This window comes from Pseudonaja textilis, chromosome 1 (genome assembly GCF_049901715.1).
Source record: "Pseudonaja textilis isolate UNSWEBS1 chromosome 1, rPseTex1.2, whole genome shotgun sequence".
NCBI classification, from domain to species: Eukaryota; Metazoa; Chordata; class Lepidosauria; order Squamata; family Elapidae; genus Pseudonaja; species Pseudonaja textilis.
In genome coordinates, this window is record NC_141990.1 from 52,931,327 (window position 1) to 52,949,732 (window position 18,406).

At 37.4% G+C, this 18,406-nt stretch overlaps 1 protein-coding gene across 10 annotated transcripts in view; it reads right to left on the reverse strand.

Moving 5' to 3' along the window:
* Positions 1 to 18,406, reverse strand: part of CDC42BPA (CDC42 binding protein kinase alpha) — a 158,299-nt gene that overhangs the window by 54,932 nt on the left and 84,961 nt on the right. For 7 of the 10 annotated variants that reach the window (XM_026695645.2, XM_026695642.2, XM_026695644.2 and 4 more), the window contains 8 exons: positions 13,557 to 13,805; positions 12,937 to 13,016; positions 8,480 to 8,646; positions 7,580 to 7,702; positions 2,959 to 3,092; positions 1,772 to 2,014; positions 1,343 to 1,453; positions 133 to 380 (listed from right to left, as the gene is read on the reverse strand). In XM_026695645.2, the coding sequence (XP_026551430.1) occupies positions 133 to 380; positions 1,343 to 1,453; positions 1,772 to 2,014; positions 2,959 to 3,092; positions 7,580 to 7,702; positions 8,480 to 8,646; positions 12,937 to 13,016; positions 13,557 to 13,805 (1,355 nt within the window). The remainder of the gene's footprint in view (positions 1 to 132; positions 381 to 1,342; positions 1,454 to 1,771; positions 2,015 to 2,958; positions 3,093 to 7,579; positions 7,703 to 8,479; positions 8,647 to 12,936; positions 13,017 to 13,556; positions 13,806 to 18,406) is intronic. The other 3 variants (XM_026695643.2, XM_087934521.1, XM_087934485.1) reach the window with 1 other exon arrangement.

The following is an 18,406-nucleotide window of genomic DNA, read 5'->3' on the forward strand; positions in this document are numbered from 1 at the left end:
AAAACACATTAATTTGTTACTTTAGGCTAAAATATTATTTGGGTATCCACATATAAATATCTGCAGCTGTATCAACTTTTTTGAAATCATAAAAATATCCAAGTACAGAAGAATTTTACATGAACGTCATACCTTTCTCTTCTTGTCTTTTCTAATTTGTCTTTCAATATCAGAATTTCTTTTTTGAGAGCAAGTTGTTGGATCTCTGCATCACGCAATTCCTTCTTCAGATTTTTTAATTCATTAGAATGTATTACTTCTCGTTTAGACAGTTCTTCTTCATAAAAAACTATTTTCTTTTCCAAGTCAGCTTTTAATTTTGTTATTTCCTGCTGATGTTCTGAGCTGCTCACCCCTGGAGACCAACCAATTTGTTTCTGCTAAAAAGGGGGACATTTCAGAATTAGCTTTTATGATCTGGAAAATTCTGACATATGGTATAAAATAGGAATAATTCATCCTAGAAGGTGAAAAAATGAAAATGAAATTGTGGTTGACACTGATTTTAAAATAAAATGTAATAAACTGCATTTCCCTGGATTGCTGTAGTTTCTCAACTGAGTTTCCTCTTTGATAAATGCATAACAAATCATAATTTAATTATCCATTCTTCCAGCATTAACAATAGAAAACAGACCACTGCAAAGTAGTTCCTATTATAGGATTCCAATAGATGCACAGAAATACATTTCAAGCCAGCTCATTATTATTCTGCTGTCGGGGTGGGTGTGGGTGGGGTGCTCCATGACTCCTTGGGTCATTGTTTCAGAGTTATTTCCTTACCAGAGTCCTCATTCCTCAATGCCTTCAACAATAGCAAAGCTTCTAAAGCACTTGAAAAGTTCTTAAAAATTCAGGGAAATTATTCACAGATATATTTTGCCTTGAAAGTAGCCCATGTTGAACTGGACAGTCCAGTCAAACATCAGAATTTGACCACATGAAATGTTTTATGACATTTTATACTATGTCACAAATTGCTTTATAAGATTTGCCATGGATCCTTGATTTTGGATGTATTCTGTAAGTCAGCTCATTTGAGGTGCCTTGGTTCAAAACGTTTTGCCCTATCATGCACCATTTCACTCATGAAAGTTTTAGTAGGAAACTAAAAGAAAACACATTACTAAAATACCTTGAGATTACGTATCTAATGAATATCTACATGAACAACGGCTGTGTTAAGAATGATTGATTTCTATACATTTTAGTATGCCTTCAATTTAAAGTCATCTCATAATAAGCTATTGTAAATAATAATACACAAACTTGCAAGTCTCCTACCCTACATAGGACAAAGACACTCATCCGCTTTAAAATGGTGAAATCAGTAAAGACTAACCTTTAGTCCTTCTAATTCATTTTCCAGCTGCTTAGAATATTGCTCACTTCTTTCACGCAGCTTCCTGTCCTTGGATGCCTCAGCAGTTGCAGCTTCAGCATGAACTTCCAGCTACAAATACAATTTTAAAATCAGAAACGTTCCTTTCAGCATTGCTTTTCCTTACTAAGTCCAGAAACTTGTGGATTCATCTGCATATATAATTCTATCATAAAGATGATGTCAATAAGCATATGTATAAGATTCAAAATGAATTGCAGAGTCTATTATTTATCAATTACCATTGTTTAATTAACTAAAAGACAAACACATGAATTTAAATTTAAGTGAACTTTCTTGTGTAATACTAAGGTAAATCTGGTGCTCTAAAATTTTTTGGTGCTCTAAAAATTTGAGAGAGAGAAAGAGAGGGAGATGGATTAAACTTACTTCTTTCTTTATTCTGTCTGTTCTACGTAATTCTTGTCTCAAGCTTTCTGCCTTTTGCATCACCACTTCCATCTCTTCTTCTTTATCTCTAACTTGGCGGGTAAGCTTCTGTTTTTGTGAATGCAATTCCGTAAGTCGCTCATTCATCTCAGAGAATTCCTGCATGGCCAGTTTCCGTTGGCTATGTGCATCTTTCAGTTCTTTGGTTTGTGCCTTTAACCTCTCGCTGGAGTCAAGCAGTTCCTGCAATCAGAAACAAAATATGACATATCCCTAAATATTAGCTTTCTATCATTAAATAGGGTTAAAACAAATAAGACATACAGTTTGCAGAACATAAAAAGATAAATAGAAAAGAAGTTAGACATTTAAATCTACACCCATTAAAACTTCAAAACTATGCAAAAAACAAAACCAAGGGCATGGATGGCAAGACTTGGATAAGGTCTTTTAACCTCATAAACCACGTCCAATGGTGACTACTCCCCTGGCAAAACTAAGTTTTAAAACCCTTCTAGAAGGCCAAAAAAGATGGGAACAATTCTCACGTCTGGTTATAAGAGTGTTTTACAGAGTTGGGATCACAGCAGAATAAGCCCTTCTTGACCCCACCCATCAAAATTCCTTAGCAAATGAGGTCTGAAGCAGGCCTTTTCTGCTGCTGCAAGCAGAGCAGACTAATTCCATTCGGGTGAGATAGTTCCTTAGATACCCTGGATCCACACTATATAGGGCTTCAAAGGTAACAACCAACAGCTTGAACTGGACCAGAAGCAAAATGGTATCCAATGCAGTTTGTGCAACAGCTGTGTTATATGTGACACTGTAGGGGCCCCAGAACTATGTGCACCCTTCATTCTGCATCACCGGTAGCTTCCTGATACTTTTCAAGGGTAGCCCATATATAGTGCATTGCAGTAATCCAATCAAGAGATGACTAGGGCATGAGTGATCCTGTGCAGGACTTCACAATCCAGATAAAGGTGCAACAGGCATACAACATGAAATTGTGCAAAGCCCCTCCTAGCCATGACTGCCACTTGTTTCAGAAATACTATCAAATGCAGACAAATTACTCATATGGCCTAACCATTTTGTTGTGTGGCTACATTAAGATGATTGAATACGGAAGTGAAGTATTCTAAAGCTAAAATAGAAATAAAAAACGTTGATCAGATTGTTTATACCTTATTAAGATCATCCCGCTCTTGCTTTAGTGCTTTTATTTGCTTCTCATAAGTTTTGATGTGTCTGGTAGCATCTTCTAACTCTCTTTGTGCAGAACTGGCTTCTTCAAGTTGCTGCTCTAATCGCCCAGAATCTATAAGAGACAATTACTGAGAAATATAAAACACTAAAATAGAAGCCTTACTGCTCATTTTGGGCAACAAAAAGGACCCATCATTCATTCCAACTTCCCAGAAGAGTTGAATGTTTAGGAACTATTTATCAGTTTGTATGTATGAAGTGACGGCTATGGTAGCAGGACCTTCTGCCAGTTAAAATGAGAGGTATGTGATCTTGTATCCATTTCTTCTTCAAACTGTGTCTTCTGTAAAATGAGCTCTAGACTCTAAATGAGCTAGGGATTAGTGTGGGTCTGTGGTCAATTTTGCTAATTTTAGATTTTCTCTTCCTAAATCCAAGAATTCCCACCAATGTCATGGTGGGAATTTCATCTCTGTATTATTTTATAGAAGTGGGAATCCGCATATAAAGTTTTAATTTAAAAACTCCAGGTGGATCACAATTTTCTTTCTTCGTAGATCAATTAAAAACAAAATAGTAACTTCCTACTCAATAAAGGCCTTTTTAAATGGGAATGTCCAAATTTTATGGGGGTACAGGGTATTAAATTGAGTCTTCTGTAGGGGGTTCCCTACCTACCATGAAGCATGTAAAAATAAAATATAAACATATTCTAGTTAGCCCATGGTAATGCTAGTGGAGAATATACCTTGTGTGCATAGTAATATGAATAATCTGAATTACAAAAACAAAAGGAATTTATAGAAAAGCACTGTATATGTTGTCAAAAGGCCCACAGACTGAACAGGAAACAATATCATCACATCCTGAATCCACTTGGTTATTAAATGAGGTATTAACTGTAACAAATGTCCCACAGAATGAGAAATTCATTCCCATTTTCAAATATCTATACTGATGAGAAATAAAACTGAACAGAAAAAAATAAAGAATTTCTACCTAAAAGAAATCATAGTGAGGCCCTTATGCTTTCTTAATATTTTCTTTATTATTTTTGGTACAATATCAACTCATAGGTGTTGTTTTTAGAAAAAGACATACAAAATCAAGTTAATGTTTGGGTTGGTTGTGCAATTTTGCCTTCATCTTACTTATTTCTGTTAATTCAGAATATAGGAACAGAGGACAGATGACAGATATATGAAAACATGAGCATGCTGAATATGCAGAGATAATAACTGAGCATAACATAGAAAAGAACATAACTAAGAAGAAATAGGCCCTTTGCAGGCACCATGTGACAACAACAGAACCCACAATATTTAATATTAGTGTTGGTAAACTTAATTCTAAATAAGGAAAAACATTCAAATCTCTACAAATAGACTTTGAATTCAGATTTTAAGAAGCACCTTTGACTAAGTAAACATGAAATTCTTATCTGCAACTATTATTTCATGATATTCATCTTCATGAAATTCAGAATCACAGGTTGTAATGCAGGTTATGCTATTATTTTCTCTTACAATAAAATGTAATAAGACATATTGCATAACATTTACACGTAGCAGTTAGGGGAGATACTGTCTAAGCTAAAAGCTTTGGTGTATAATTTAGCAAATTAAACTGAAAGGTGCTTAGTATTTTGTGTGCATGTTTTTAAAATCAGCCGAAGTGTTGCCTTACTCAAGACAAAATTTTGTAGTTCACATCTTATTATATATAGTTGATTTTAATTACTCCTAATTAAAGGAAATTAAATTAAATAATTAAAGCTCTAATTCAATGTAATATTTATTACATTTATTTTACTATTTCTGAAATTGCAAAAGTAATCTACTTCCCAAGCTATTATTTTTAAAACAAATTAGAAGTTGCTTAAAAGAAATAAACAAAGCATACAGAATGATGTTATACCATTCATTTTCATTATGTACAATATCTTGAGCCTAATTTATCCTAATGCATCCCTTTGTTTTTGCTTCAGACATATTGCCAAGATGCTGACTGAGATCATTTTCTTGGAAACACGAGTAAGATAGAAGAAGCTATTTGAAATTTCAAATAGAAAAATTCTAGGTTTTTTTTAAAAACTGTGCTGTTCATAAAAATATATTAGTCTTACAGTCTACAGGCAGCAGAGTGTAGAGCAGCAGAGGTCTTGGAGTGCAGGCAGACAAGGGTGACTGTGGCTGGGACTGGACTCAGGCAGCTGCTGTTTTCCAGTGTGGCAAGCAGCCCTAGAGCCCCATAGTTCTAGGGATGCTTGCTGCCCCACAAGGCAGGGAAAAATGTGGGGAAAGAAAAGCGAGTCGGATAATAAGTTGGAGACAGTTGGGACTGAAAGGGATCAAGCCTGGAATGACTTGGATTGGACAAGTACTTGCTTAACAATCCACAAGTCTCAGTTTATGATGGCAACAGATACTGTATACCCCTCCCTTAAAAATATAGATCTGTAGTCTGGAAGTGCTCCTTGATGCCACAGTTGTTACAGTGCATCTACTGTAACATCTGTAATTTTTCTAGAGCTTTTGGATCTGGCAATGAATACCAAAGACTTGGCTAAATCACTGTTAGACTATACAGTGTCTACGTAAGACTATGAAGAATGCCTGGAAGCTCTATCATGCAAAATGGAGCAACGAAGGTGATGACACTAAGAGAGATTGATTTTCTGCCTTCCAGTCAGTCTGGATTCTTGGCAACTGCATGGGCAAGTCCAGTGCACTTCTCTTGGCAACATTTTTGGAAGCGGTTTGCCATTGCTTTCTTCATAGAGCTAAGAGAAAGTGATTGACTCAAAGTTACTTAGCTGGCTTTGTGCCTATGGCACGGCCTACGGTAGGCCAAGAACTCACAATTTCTAGGCTAGTATCTTTAATCACTATACCAAACTGGCTCTGTCATTAGCAAAACCTGCACAATGAAAATAGCTCTGGGCACTACTACAAATACTAATTAATCAGAGATTTGTAGAACCTTTTCTAACTAGCAACTTAGTAAAAGGTTCACAAAAGCTTATTCCTCTTAATAAAATCTATTAGACAATAAAGGTACTACCATATTGCTGAGTTCTGATACCATCTTCCACAAAAATACTAAGATCATACTATGTTAATTTTGATAAATTAATATAGGGACAATCAAATAGTTTTTGATTTTCAAATCCCTTAAAAGTTCAGGGCCTAAATATCTGTGCGACAGCTATGAAACTATCTCAAAGATACTTGTGATCAAGGTATCTTCCCTGCCAGGTAAGTACACTTAGAAGGTATACTTAACTTTCATTTTTTTCTGAAGTCTTAATCTTTTTTCCCATCCAAATCTTTTAAATTAATTTGATTGTTTTAAATATTATTTTTGAGTTTTGAAATCCAAACTTCAGAGATTTAAATCTAAATTTTAGATGAAGTTGATTAAAAGATAATGGAAGAATGTGCAGAGGCAGCTCCTTTACTTCTTTCCTGTACAGATTTGGATGAGACACTCACCCAAAATATTAGGCTTTAAATATTCTAGATATGCTATTACGAAAATGCAAAACTCCATATATGGAAATCACAGGGAACAGAATTAAGAATTAGAAACTCTACTTTGTAATTGTGACTAAGATTTATTGATGGATTTATAAAATCTCCCTTTAAAGCTAGTAACTATTACAGGCCTTATTATAGCAACATGTATAATAAGATTTTTCATCTATCTTTTTGCCATTAGTGAATTCTAACATGACCTACTGTAGAATCCTTACTTTTATAATAGCAGAAAATAAAAGAACAAACAATATACTCCATGCTTTTATTCAGGACAGAAATTAACCATGTCCTCTTGTTATAATCTTATTTGCTAACCGGGACATAGTAATAATGGCACTCTCATTTCTTCATTTTGGTTATCCCTTTCTCTACCATTTCATTATCAGGGAGACTATACAGCAAATACAGTATTTAGGTACAATGTATATAGGTAAATGCAGTCAGTTAACCAAATAATTTGGGCATTGCAGGACAGCCTTCAGTTATCAGTATTTATGCTCCAACCACTAATGTAGAAGAAAATGAAGTTGACTAATTTAATAGTCAAATTCAATATAAAGTCAACAGAACATACAAGTAGACATGCTGCTTGGTGATTGGAGAATTGAATGCAAAAGTTAGAAATAGTAAGGTGGAAAATGCAGTTTGGTTAAATGATCTTATAAGCAGAAATGAAGCAAGAAAACACTTTAGTAAGTTTCAATGATTTCTTCACTGATAGGGAACCAGAGAAACAGGAATGAATATGAAAAAGTTTCCCCAGCCTATGGAATGCTTACCCAGATGTTAGGATAATTGGCAAAAAGGAAATTAACTAATTAACCTTAGGCTATCTGGTTGGCAAATAGTCAGCATTACTGCATCTCTTTTCATGTGTATTCTCCATTATGTGCCTACTTACTCTCTTGTAATTCCTTTCTCTCCAATTTCTCTATTTAGAGGGGAAGGAGGAAAAAAAGACATGAGACAGGAAATATTATCTAAAGAGGTCACCTTTTTAGGCAATCTCTCTGCTCTGTGATGTTTTGTAATGTTTTCAGTATTAAGTGTTGGTACTTACCAGTGACTTGTTTTCTCAACGTTTCAATTTCATCCTTCAGGCTTTTAATTTCTAAATCTTTGCTTGCTGTTAATGGACCATCTACAGTTGAATAATGTAGGGCCTGGACTGTTTGTGTGGACTCTTTAAAAGAGCAAGGAAGATATAAGAAACTGCATTCAAAATTTTCAAACTATATATTTTGACATTTAAAAATCATAATATGGCCTGAAAATTTTTGGACCCCAATCTAAAGATTCTATAAAACTTTCTGTCATGCCAAACTTTTTGAACTTCATTATATGGGGCTGATCTTCACATTCTCCTAGTGATCAAGGAAAGTAAGAAAATGAATCTTACACTATTACATTGATTCTATTTTTTAAAAAACAGTACGTTAGCTAATTTACCAAGTGATGGCATTTGTGCTAAGTTTAAAATAGGTACTATTTCCACACATTTAAGTCTCAAAGTAGTTCTCACATATTGCACCATATGACCACACAAAAAGCAGAGTAATTCAACTAAAAGAACATCTTGTCTCCAGCTCAGGAAAGATATCCTTCATCTAAAAAAATATACAACACATTGGCAGACGGCTATCTGGAATATGAGGACTGAATTGTGCAAAATTCTTGCCTGGAACAGCAAGCATCATGAAGTTTGCTCAAGTTCAATGCAGTCAAGTTAAAACATCAGACAAATTTGAAGTTAAGAGTAGCTGTAAAATTTGTTATACTGTCAAAGTATTATGCATCTAGACAAAGTTGCAAAATAATCTGTTAATGTCCAATTATATGCTGAATCTTTTCAAATACTGTTTTTACTGAAAATGTAGTAATGTAAGTCTTTTCACCACTTAAGTCATGGAATCCAAAATTGACCTAAATAGATAATCATGTGTACTTTACATAGGAATACCTTGAAGTTTTCTGCTAAGTTCCAGCTTTTCTTGTTCTAAACGTCTTATTCGTCTCTCATATGCTTCTGTAGCTAAGGTATCTTCTAGTGTTCTTTGAACATTGGCATCAAGTTCCATTACACGTTGCCCAGCTGCAAATCTTAGAGTACTACGATCCGAAAGGACACTGAGAAGATACTTATCAGGTTTAGAATATTTTAACGGAGTGATTTTTATGACTTTCATATTAGGATAATTAAAAGTTCATATATACATTCCAACAGAAAACGGGAAACAGGTCTTTTTATTGTACACTTTTTTGTAAATGTATTAATGAGGCCATCATAAATTGCAATTGAAATCCAATATAATTGAAGTAGAAATCCATTTGAACATTCTGATGAAATCCACTCACAAAGATTGTCCCTCTTCCCTCTTATTCCCATCCAAATTGATTTCTAATGATCTTCCAAATATCCAGAGTCAATTTTAAGTGGCGACACTCATAAGGAAGGAAGAGAATAGTTTTGTCACCTCTCCCCATTCCAGCAATGAAATAGTTCTGTCAGTAGAAAAAAATAACTACAAATTACCCACATAGTTAGGTATACTTTCTCCAATTATGCAGTGATGCTAAAAGGTTTGTGAAGCCTTCTGAATTTTCAATATTTCTGCAAAAGTATGACCTAAAACATGATCTGTTCTACATACAAGTCCTAAAACTAGATGAACAGAACCGAATTAAACAAACGAGTGAAACACATTGTACTTGTTCATTCATTTATTGAGGGAAATGATCAGGGGTGGGATTTAAAATTCCCAACAACCAGATGGACACTGATATTCTTTAGTAGATGTATGCATATTTTTATTCTTATCTTTAAAAGAAATGTCAGTGTGTATTAAATAAATTGAAATAATTGAAATGAACTGTGAGAATGTTTAAAAGTGAGATCAATATCAGCGACCAGGATTAGTTAAAATGGATTATTTGTTTTTTTTCTTATTTTTGTTTTGAAACAATAAATAAATTCTATGAAATTAAAGGGGGAAAATACATTGTGGAATCTGACAGAAAAGATATATAATGTTATGTAGTTTATTAGGGAATGACTATTATCATAACTAGTTAAAAACTTACACTGCAAAAACATATGGACTACACAACTTGACCAGGGCAAAACAATAGATGCAATCTACATAGACTTCTGTAAAGCCTTTGATTCAGTGGTACATGACAAACTACTACTAAAAATAAAATCCTATGGTATCTCTGGACACCTGCATAACTGGATAGAAGCATTCCTGTCAAACAGACAACAAATGGTCAAAATTGGGAGCGTCCTATCAAATTCTGTACCTGTCAATAGTGGTGTTCCCCAAGGCAGTGTTCTAGGACCAACTCTCTTCATACTCTACATAAATGACCTCTGTGATCATATTAAGAGCAACTGTGTTCTTTTCGCTGATGATGTAAAGCTGTTCAATACCACAGACAATACTGCTACCCTTCAAAAAGATCTTGACTGTGTATCAGAATGGTCAAACAAATGGCAACTTCAAATCTCAACAAATAAATGCTCTGTCTTACATATTGGCAAAAAAAATCCGAAAATAAAATACAAGCTGAATAGTCAAGATCTTGTTGATGATCCAAGCTCTGTAAAGGACCTTGGAATACTCATCTCTAATGATCTAAGTGCTAGAGCCCACTGCAACTACATAGCCAAAAAGGCATTAAGAGTTGTTAACCTAATCTTACGTAGCTTTTTCTCTGGTAATATCACACTACTAGCTAGAGCATACAAAACATTTGCTAGACCAATACTCGAATACAACTCATCAGTCTGGAACCCACATTACGTATCTGATATTAGCACAATTGAGAAAGTCCAGAAATATTTCACAAGAAGAGTTCTCCACTCCTCTACTCGTTGTAGAATACCTTATGCCACCAGACTTGAAATTCTAGAACTAGAAAACCTTGAATTACGCCGTCTTCGGTCTGATTTAAGCATGGTATATAAAATCATACATTGCAATGTCCTACCTGTCAATGAATACTTCAGCTTCAACCATAACAACACAAGAGCACACAACAGATACAAACTCAAGTTTAACCGCACCAAGCTTGATTGCAGGAAATACGACTTTAGCAACAGAGTGATCAATGTCTGGAATACTCTACCCGACTCTGTAGTTTCTTCCCCAAACCCCAAAAACTTTAACCTTAGACTGTCTACTATTGACCTCACCCCTTTCCTAAGAGGTCTCTAGGGGGCGTGCATAAGTGCACCAACGTGCCGACCGTCCCTGTCCTATTGTTTCTTTTATTTTTCTTTAATTTTTCTTATATGTACCCATTTCATGTATTCATAACTATGTATACACTTATACTTATTATCTTGTAAACAATTGACAAATCAAATAAAATAAAAAATAAAAATAAAATGTTTATTGGGAATTAAGGTATATTTAAACCACTGAGGTGACACACTTAAATTAGTAAAAGGTGGGGGGGGAACGACTTATGCTTTTCTTCTTGTATACAAGCTTGTGTTAATCTAGAACCTATGGAAAGAATATGTGATGAAACTGCAAATCTGACAGATAAAAGAATTAAAAGGTAATAAGTATGAAGATATGGAAATAGGGTAATATAGATTATTAAGAGGAAGGAGGGACATTGATAATTTTTATTAGGTGAATGCTTATTGTTATTTTTATCTTTAAAAGAAATATTGATGTTTAAGAAATATACTTGAAATAATTAAAATGAACTGAGAGGATGTTTAGATTGAGACTAATATCAGAGATCAGGAATAATTTGTTTGTTCTTTACTTCTGTAAAGTTGGAATGGAAAAGGTAATAATAGAGTTAAGTTAAAATTGGATAAGATAGGAAGTTGAATGTAAAAATGAATATATAACCATGTCATATTTGCATGTAAAAGTGGTGACCCGGAATAATGTTGTCTACTCAAAAGAGCTTTTTTGTTTTGTAATCTATGTGAAAAACTGAATAAAACTTGTTTAAAAAATAAATAAATAAAAATCCCAACAACCGGTTCTCTGCCCAATTGCTGGGTGGGCATGGCCATGGTGGGTATGGCCTACCGGAACTTCTGGGAGGGTTATTTTTCGCCTTCCCCAGAGTCCAGAGGATTCCTTCAGGCCTCTGGGAGGGCGAAAACGGCCTCCTCCGGGGTCTGGAGGCCCTCCAGAAGGAAACAGGCCCGTTCCCGGACTTCCGGAACTTCTGGGAGGGCCATTTTTCACTCTTCCAGAACCTCCGCATGGACTGCATGGATGCACTTACCTGCATCCAAAATGAGCTGCGAGGAGACTCCTGGGTGAGGCGGGGTGGGCAGGGACAGCTGGTCGGTTCAACTACTGGTTTGGCAAACCAGATGTAAATTTAACACCTGGTTCAGCTGAACGGGTCTGAACCAGCTGAATCCCACCCATGGAAATGATTCAAAGCAATGTGAACCTTTGCTTTCAGTTGATCGATTTCTGCACATCAGCCTGGAGAAATTTTAACCTATTCTTTCTTGCAGAAAAGCTTCAACTCAGGGATGTGAATATGTTTCCTCTCATGAACTGCCTACCTCAGGTCGATAATATTTCTATAGGATTAAGCACAGGATTTGGACTTGGCCATTTCATTTCTTTAGTTCCTAGGGCCTTTAGTTCCTTAGACATCACTTCTTTTAAAATTCTTTGAGACTTCCCAAAGTATTATATGCCTTGCTCTTAGTGTGATCTTGGTTGGTCGACTATTCCTAGGGAGGGTAACAATGGTGTTAAACTGCCTTCAATTGTACAAAATCTGCTGACAGTGGACTAAAGGAGTCCAAATTCTTTGGAAATAGTTTCATAATCTTTTCCAGCCTGATGAGTGTCAACTATTGTTTTTTGGAGATCTGTAGAAATCTGCCCCCCCAAATTATGACACACTTCCACATATCTGTATTGTGAAAATCAGACTTTGACAGTGAATATCCAGAATTCAATACTTTAAACAAAGCAGGATTCCATATTCACACCCCATTTCCATGGAAATGTTTCAGACAGTGCTGGCTCAATGGCCTTGAAATGGAGATGAGCACTGCCTCTTCAGTTGGCAATAAATAGTAGAGTAAAATCTGCAGGGACTCCTCTACCTTTTTAAAATTATTATTCTAGATAGAGGAAAAACTATACATTGGATATAAAAATTAGGGATTTTGTCTGGTGTGCAGTTTTATTATACAATCTGCATTTTCTGTATTACTATGAAGATGGAAACAATGTGCCCTATGAATTTTGTATTACACAATTGGTTCAAAATTTTTATATAAAATGCACACGTTACAGAAACAAATATTAACAAATAATGCAACGAAATACTTACATTTAATTCTATTTTATTTTTAAATCACAAAATAATTGAGCTATTCTATTATGATTTAATATAAAAAAACTGGTTACTCACCAGCTACTTGTATATGTGAATCCTATAAATGGTAGGTGATGGCCAGAAAATGCAGTATGTGATGGTGGAGGCATTGTCTCCTGAGGTTTAAAGGAATAAGAAGAGTTTACTAATTTAGAAAAGGTTAATCCATTTGTATTAATTTCAGGTAAAATTAGCACAATGGGTATTCTGGTTCAGAAAAAGTAGCAGATTTGAAAAGACCATCACAGAAACGCTACCGCTGGCCTCCTTGATCATTTATGGTAGTATAAAACTGCTTCTGGTTCAATGTTTCTTATTTCCAGCAATGTTTATACCACCAAAATGTATAGAACAAAAAGCTGAGAAAACAATAAAAACTATTCTTTTTTGGAGTGTCCGATTGCAATTTTTTCTTATTTTAGAAATTAATGAAAGCTTATTGTTCAGCTTCTTTCCATGTTTTGTGACCCAACAGACATAAAGTTTGATCGTAATTGTCTATCAGTAATTTTTATTTACTTATTTGTTTGTAAAGTTCATTTGCTGCCTATCTTAAATAATGATTGGGGTTTTAGTAAAAAGTAAGATAGAAAATTTAAACATAAGTACATAAATATCAATGTAACATATTACAAATACTCTCCTCTATTACTTACAGAATTTTTTAAACAGTCATCATCTACATCAAAATTCGATGTATCTGTTGGACTGCTGACTTCAGGAATATAAGGTGCTTCACAGTTCTGAATGTTATCCCAGTCAATCCCTGAAAAAAATGGGTGGCTTTTAAAGTCTTCTATTCCATTCTGCCCAAGTCTATGTTCTCTGCTGCAGATAAGCCTTCGAATTAGGTCCTTGGCATTTTCAGACACATCTGTCATTTGGGCAGGAAACTGAAATCGCTCCTTAAAGGAAAAAAAGAATGCTAATTAATAAACTAATGTTAATTTCTTTACAAAAAGGCATAAACTAACCACCTCAACCCAAGAAGCAAAACCCCATAGGTTCTGTACGAGTACATTTATATCTTGCATCAGAAAATTATCAAGTACAAATGTATTGCCACATAATGTGAGTTACCACTTTTTCCAAGGAAGCATCTTCCATAATAAATTTATTCAGAAGTATAGAGTTTTTAGAATTTTGTTATGCACTTAGAAATTCATAAAATACATGTTTTGGGGAAGTATGCACAGAATATTTTATATCAGAGATACAGTACCTGTCTTGAAAAGAGATACGCATACTAGGAAATGCACCATAAAAAAATAAGGAGTACATGAAATACAATTTGCAGGAAGATGTGAGGTCATACTATTCTTGCAAACTAATTGACCAGGCAGAAACAAACTAAGAAAAACCAAAATTGACAGATTCAGACTAATTGCAACAGTGACTGAACTTCTTTTAACAAGAAGACATCCTTGTTTCTAGTCAGTGGTTATAGTGCTTATTAAATTAACTCAGTACAATTAATATGAATACTGCTTGAGAATGTTATTTATTCTTTTGTCACATAAAAAAGGCGTTGGTACTTACCTGACATGCCCATTCTCTTTTAGCTGTGAAGAGCATCCAGTAGTGGGAGGTGCTTCAGTCTCTGCATGTCTAGTCTGGGCTTAATTTGTGGAACGCTTCTCCTCCTCCACGGGACTCCTCCCTAGCATTCCTCAGTTTTGGCGAAGATGAGAGAAATAAACATCTTTGCCCTCAATGCCCTAATAATTCGTTGGCCAAAACAGGACCCCACCAGACGGAAAAAGGATAGGGCTGGATGCTCTTCACAGCTCAAAGAGAATGGGCATATCAGGTAAGTACCAACGCCTTTTCTCCCATGAACTGCTCAGAGCATCCACTAGTGGGACATACCAAAGCTTGGCCTGTCCGACGGGAGGGACTCCATCTGGCTTGGACTCCCCTCCTGGTCCCTGTGGACCGGTTGCAGAACTCTTCTGCCAAAGGAGGCCTCAGCAGATGCAAACACATCTATTTTATAATGCCTAATGAAGGGCGATGGAGAGGCCCAGGTTGCGACTCGACAAATTTCAGTTATTGGTGCCTGCGTGGCCCACGCTGCCGACGTTGTGGCGCTCCTTGTTGAATGAGTTGTTATGCCCCTGGGCACCTGTAGTGATTGAGTCTGATACGTTTTCGCTATTGTGGAAGATGAGGCCTTGCATCCCTAAGTGTTGGGTTGAAATGACACAAATAAAGCTTCTGTTTTTCTGAAAGTTGCTGTGCGGTGAATATATATTTGCAATGCTTGTCTCACATCAAGCTGATGCCATTGTAGTTCCAACCCTTGGGATGGCCGGGGACAGAAATTAGGAAGTATCCGCTCTTGTGCCCTGTGAAAAGCCGAATTAATTTTGGGTATAAACGTAGCATCAGGACAAAGGACCACCCGGTCAGGATGGAAGATGCAAAGTCTTGTCTGATCAACAAAGCTGCCAGTTCCGAAATACCACAAGCGGAAGTGATCACTACAAGGAAAACTACTTTATACATCAGAAATTGGAGACTTGATGATTTCAAGGGTTCGAAAGGGTACTTAGTGAGTGCAATGAGGATCTTGTTAAGGTCCCAAGTGGGATAACAGTGAACCGCTGGCGGGTGTAAATTTGTGGGTCCTCGAAGGAAACTCCGTGTGCGTGGTGATGAAAAAGAGACAATAGACCCTCACAAGTGACAACCAATGCCAAGGCCGCCACCTGTCTTTTCAACGTATTAGGTGATAATCCCTTGTCAAACCCCTCTTGTAAAAACTCTAGGATTTGAGCCACTGATGGAGAGATGGGATCAATTTGAGACTTAGTACACCATTTGCAGAAACTGGACCATGTGGCATTGTAAATGCGGGTTGTTGAGGGGTATCTGGCAACTTGGATGAGAGCAATAACTCTGTTGGAAAACTTTTCGCTCTTCAGACGTCTCCACTCAACCTCCAGACAGTCAGGTGCAAGCATTGAGAGTCCGGATGTTGAAGGGGTCCCTGGGTTAGCAAAACCCTGTCTGGCGTAATTCTCCATGGTGAAGAGAATAGACTGCGGGGGTCTGCAAGCCATGGCCGTCTGGACCAGTAAGGAGCTACTAGCAGCAGCTCCATCCTTTCATCCAGCAGCTTCTGGATGACCTTGGGAACCAGTGGAAGTGGCAGGAATGCATACAGAAGTCCCGGAGGCCAACAGCAGCGGAGCGCGTTGAAGTTCTCCACTCCTTGTGAGGGGTACCTGGAAATGAATCTGGGGAGCTGAGAGTTGAGGGGGGAAGGGAACAAGTCTACCACCGGCTGCCTGAATCTCCTGACCGCCTCTTGAAACAGAGTCGGATGGAGGCACCACTCCGATTGGTCGATCGTTGCCCTGCTTAGCCAGTCTGCCTGTGTATTCAACAGGCTCAAAATGTGCTCTGCTCTGATGGAAAGCAGGTTGTTCTCCACCAAACGACACAAGCGCTCTGCTTCCCGCATAAGGTGTTTCGACTGTGTCCCCCCGTTTGTTTATGGGAGTTTTTGCTGTTATGATTGCGTACCTGTGGAAGGAAGCTGCGGAGAGCCAGGTGTACTGCTCGAAGCTCCAGCCAGTTTATGCCGCATGACTATTCTATAGAGGACCAGCGGCCTTGGGCTGTGAGCGATTGAAAGTGAGCTCCCCATCCAAACAGGCTGGCATCGGTGGTGATGGTAAGTCTGTGGGGCTCTTTGAAGAGACAACCTCTGTTGATGACTGGTCTGGTCCACCAGTGGAGAGATATGAGGACCTTTGATGGTACCTTGACCTTGTATTTGGAGGGATGCTTCCCCCTGTAACTGTACCTGGGTATAGTGTTGCTCCGACCTGGTCAATGACCTTAGTGATTGAGAATCATAATCAGCGGTTACAGGATGTTCCCTTGTCAGAACTGCGTGTTGAAGACCTGCTGCAATTCCCTGGAGGATTGCCAGCTCCATCCATGCCTTCATCCTCTCTGGAACTTTCTCTGGAAGAATGTTGTCCTATCAAAGACCAGCAACCGTTGGAGTGAATGTAGCTTTGGGAGCCCTTTGCGTGGTCGATGATCCAGGTAACTGGGCCTGTTGACTCTGGGGAACTAAGCTGCACCTGGATGAGAGGGAGAGATCTAGGGGAGGAGGAGGGTGGGAAGAGGTAGACGGTCCTGGACTAGGGGGCGGAAAGTCCTGTGAGGCCCTGTGTGCCTCCCTTGTACACTTATCTATTTGTTTTTCTAATGCTTTATAGCGCCTGTTGGCATCCTTTTCTGAAGCTTTAGAATGACCTTTTGTCTGCTTAAATTTCTGCTGAGATTTAGCTTTGACCTTTAAGGTCTGAGAGCTACTACTGCCTGCCATTTTGATTGAAAGAAATGCAGTCTGCTCATTATTCAAAGCTATACTGTGGAGGTGGTTGACACGCCCAGGGGCCTGATCCAAAAAGGGACTGGTTGCCCTGATAATATCTTATCCCCTTCATATATCTATATTCATTGCAAACCTGTTCATGGAAGAATTCGAATCCAGAGCCCTAGCCAATGCCACCCACAAAGCCAAACTATGGCTAAGATACATCGATGACACATTTGTTATTTGGCCCCATGGAAAAGAAAACCTAAACAATTTCTTAACACACCTAAACAGCACACACCCCAAAATCAAATTCACCATGGAAACGGAAACAAACAAACAACTACCATTCCTAGATGTACTAATCTACAAAAAAACAGATGGCACACTAGGACACACCATATACCAGAAGAAAACACACACCAACAGCTACCTCAATGCCCAATCCCACCACCACCCAGCACAGATAAACTCCGTGGCCAAAACACTAATTGCCAGAACCAAACGCCTGGCAGACAAGACACACATAAAGACTGAACTATGCACCCTGACTAAAGAACTGACAGCTAACAGCTTCCGAAAAAGCAAAATCACTGGCCTAATCCACAAAAACACACTGAGACATAATGGAGACCTAGAAGATGAACAGACCCATGGAACAGCTGTCCTGTCCTACATAAGAGGTACTACAGACAAAATCAGTAAGATACTACACAGGCATCACATCAACACTGCCTTCAAAATAGACAGAAAAATAGCAGCCATCCTAAGAAACCCCAAAGATAAAATTGACCTGGAAAACCAAGGCATATTTGAAGTTCCCTGTGCATCATGCCCTGCCACATACATTGGACAGACCAATAGAAGAATAAGTACCCGCCTGGATGGACACAAAAATACAGTAAAAAAGCTGGAACACACTTCCTCACTAGTCTAACACATGAAAGCCACAGGTCATAGCATCGACTTCAATGTCACCAAAACCCTAGCCACTATAGAAAACCCCAGCCACAGAATTATCAGAGAAGCCATAGAGATTGAAAAAAGACCTGAAAGCATGAATAGAAAAGATGACTCCACCAGACTGTCAATTATTTGGAAGCTTGCACTCACAAACAAAAAAAATCTGCACACCACAAGCCAGCCAAACACCTGGGCACAAACAGA